The sequence below is a fragment of the Lactuca sativa genome, chromosome 7 (genome assembly GCF_002870075.4).
Source record: "Lactuca sativa cultivar Salinas chromosome 7, Lsat_Salinas_v11, whole genome shotgun sequence".
Taxonomy (NCBI): domain Eukaryota; kingdom Viridiplantae; phylum Streptophyta; class Magnoliopsida; order Asterales; family Asteraceae; genus Lactuca; species Lactuca sativa.
This window is the reverse complement of record NC_056629.2, coordinates 137,731,579-137,734,687: the sequence shown is the minus strand read 5'-3', so window position 1 is coordinate 137,734,687 and position 3,109 is coordinate 137,731,579. Positions and strand designations below refer to the sequence as shown.

Below are 3,109 nucleotides of genomic sequence, written 5' to 3'. Positions count from 1 at the left end.
TTCTTCATTATTATGTTTTTAACAGTTTTTTGTTTTGAATTTTTTTTTCTGTTTTAGATGTCAAAAACGGATGAATATATTGAAGTGGATGATGAGACGATTGAAGTTGAAAATCCAACCAATGATCAAGTTCCACAAGAAAATGTGAAAAAAACTAAAGAATTTAATCCAAGATCGAAAGTTTGGAAAGAATTTGAAAGGTATAAGGACGAAAATGGTGTGCAAAGATGCAAATGTAAGCATTGTGGTGGCGGGAAATACAAGTGCGAATCAAGTGGTTATGGGACCAAAAATCTAGATTATCATTTGACTAAATGTAAAGCTTACTTGGATAAACTTAGTGGTGGGCAAACACAACTAGCTTTCCAATATGGTGATGAAAACAAATTGTCAACTTGGAAATTTGATCAAAATGATAGTCGGAAGGCTCTAGCCCACATGTTAGTAGTTGACGAACTTCCATTTAGCTTTGTAGAAGGTGCGGGCTTTAGGTATTACAATAGTGTTACTCAACCATTGTTTAAAGTTCCATGTAGAAGTACAAGCACAACGGATGTCTACCAATTGTTTGTAGATGAAAAAGAAAAAATTCGTGAATTTATTAAAAAAAACATTGGTAGAATATGTTTGACCACTGATACGTGGACTTCTAAACAACAATCATGTTATATGTGTCTCACCGCCCACTTTATTGATAACGAATGGAAATTGAAAAAAAAAGTGTTGTGTTTTTCTTCTCAAGAGAGTCACCGTGGGGTTGATATTGGAAAAATGGTTGAGAAATGTTTAATGGAGTGGGAAATAGAAAATGTTTTAACAATTTCTATTGACAATGCAAGTGCAAATGATGTGGCAATTGACTTCTTGAAAAAAAGTTTTCAAAACTCCAACAAGTGTCTTCTAAATGGGAAATAGATGCACATTCGACGTGTTGCCCACATTTTAAATTTAGTGGTGCAAGATGGCATAAAAAGAGTTGATAAGGCGGTTGAGATAGTTCGATGGGCGGTTAAATGGATTAGACAATCACCTTCTAGAATTCATAAGTTTACCGAGTTTGCTAAGGTTGCTAATCCCGGTATAACAAAACACTTGAAAAGAGATGTGCCAACAAGATGGAACTCTACTTACCATATGATGGAAATTGCCCAAGCTTACAAAAAAACTTTTGAGAGATATGATATTGAGGAATTTGATTTTCGGTGCGAAATTGAAATGGCGGGTTTGTCGATTCCTTCATCAAGCGATTGGGAAAGGGTTAGGAATGTATGTCATTTTTTAAAACCTTTTCATGATGTTACTTTGAGGATTTATGGGACACTTTATGTGACATCAAACACATGCATTGAAGATATATATTCCATTCGTACGCTCTTGGATGATGCTATTTCCGATTCTAGTCTTTGTGATATTGCATTGGCCATGAAAATAAAGTTTGATAAGTATTTTGGTGACATAGAAAAAATGAATTTATTGCTCTACTTTGCTTTGATTCTTGATCCGAGGAACAAAGTAAAGTATTTGGTTATACTACTTGAGGATCGTTATGGAGAAAAGGGGGTGGAGGCCAAAAAGAAATATATCATGGATTCTATGTATGAATTATATAATGATTATATTAGAATTCATTCTCCAAGTTCTACTTCAAGTACCGCCGAGTCTACCACTTCATCATCGATACTAGGGAAACGCCAAAACCCGGAGTTTATGGCACCTAATCCCCCTTTGAGAAATAAACTAAGAGAAAAGATGAAGACGAACATAGTTGAATCAATTGGGGAGTTAGAAAAGTATTTGCAAGAGAGTGTTGAAGACGACTCAGAAATGTTTAGTATTCTAGATTGGTGGAAAGTGAATAGTCCAAGATTCCCGATTCTATCATTGATGGCAAGAGATGTGTTCGCCATTCCCGTCTCAACCGTGGCTTCGAAATCCGTTTTTAGCACTAGTGGGAGGGTTTTGGATCCGTTTAGGAGTTCTTTGACTCCTAAGATTGTTGAAAGTTTAATTTGTACACAAGATTGGATTCGGGGTAGCATAAGTGACACAATCGATTATGAAAAAGATTGGGAAGAAAATCAACAAATTGACAAAGGTAAATGTTTATCGTTGATTATTTTAATGACTGTAAATTTAATATCTTTTCCTTTTAATACTAACATTATTTGACTTTTTTTTATATAGAATTGAGCAAGATGAAGTGGTGAAGGTGCAAGAAGAACGAGTAGGTGCAAGAAGAACGAGTATATTTATGAATGTCTTTTTGAAGATGACATGTTATTATTTTTATAATATGTAATGGTTATCTATGTTTTCTAGATTTAAAACCTGAGTTTTTTGGTAAATGCAAAATACATGCATATACATTAATATCAAGTAATTTAAAGGGTTGACTTTGGTTGTTATTATTTAATCAAAATGCATTTGTGTATATTTTTCTTTGTCATTCGATTTTGGCTTATTTCTAGTATTTTAGTTTACAAATCTTTCATCTAATACAATGAATAATAAGTCTAGTGTAAATATTAAACTATTTTTTGATTCTATTAGATTAGATTAAATTGACTAAAAAATCTCAATGTTCAAAGTTAGATCATGACATATTTATTTCATTGAATTTATTTTTAGATGCCAATAAAATTTATTAAAAAAAAAATAACCCATTACCCGAATTACCCAAACCCGAATGACCTGAATTTAATTTGGGTCGGGTAACGGGTAATTTTCTTAACATGAAAAACCCGAATTACCCGACCCGAATTACCCGAAACCCGAAAATTTTACCCGATCAACACCCCTAGTTCTGATGGACTACTCGGTTCTAATGGGATATTTGGATGTGACGGGTTGCTTGGTTGCAACTTGTTTTTGGATGTGAATGCGAGTCTTGGAATGTTATCTAGTCAAGTGGTATTGAATGCAAATGGGAAAACTTCAAAAAAGGTTGATGAGTGCGAAAGTAGTGTTGGACGCGAAAAGAGATGCTAGAGGAATGGTGGTTGTGATGGGTTGCGAAGGGTGCTTGTTGTCTGTGATGATAGTTGGGATTTTCAGGAAGCCTCGGAAGTCTCAAGGCCGCCTTTTCCACTTCCCAAGACGTTTTTTTTCC

At 34.4% G+C, this 3,109-nt stretch overlaps 1 protein-coding gene across 1 annotated transcript; it reads left to right on the top strand.

Annotated features, from left to right (window-relative positions):
• Window positions 1-915: 915 nt before the first annotated feature.
• Window positions 916-2,207, top strand: LOC111913630 (zinc finger BED domain-containing protein RICESLEEPER 2-like). Its single transcript, XM_023909345.2, has 2 exons — window positions 916-2,095; window positions 2,185-2,207. Exons 1-2 carry the CDS (start codon window positions 916-918, stop codon window positions 2,205-2,207), a joined length of 1,203 nt encoding a protein of 400 aa, XP_023765113.2.
• Window positions 2,208-3,109: the final 902 nt, after the last annotated feature.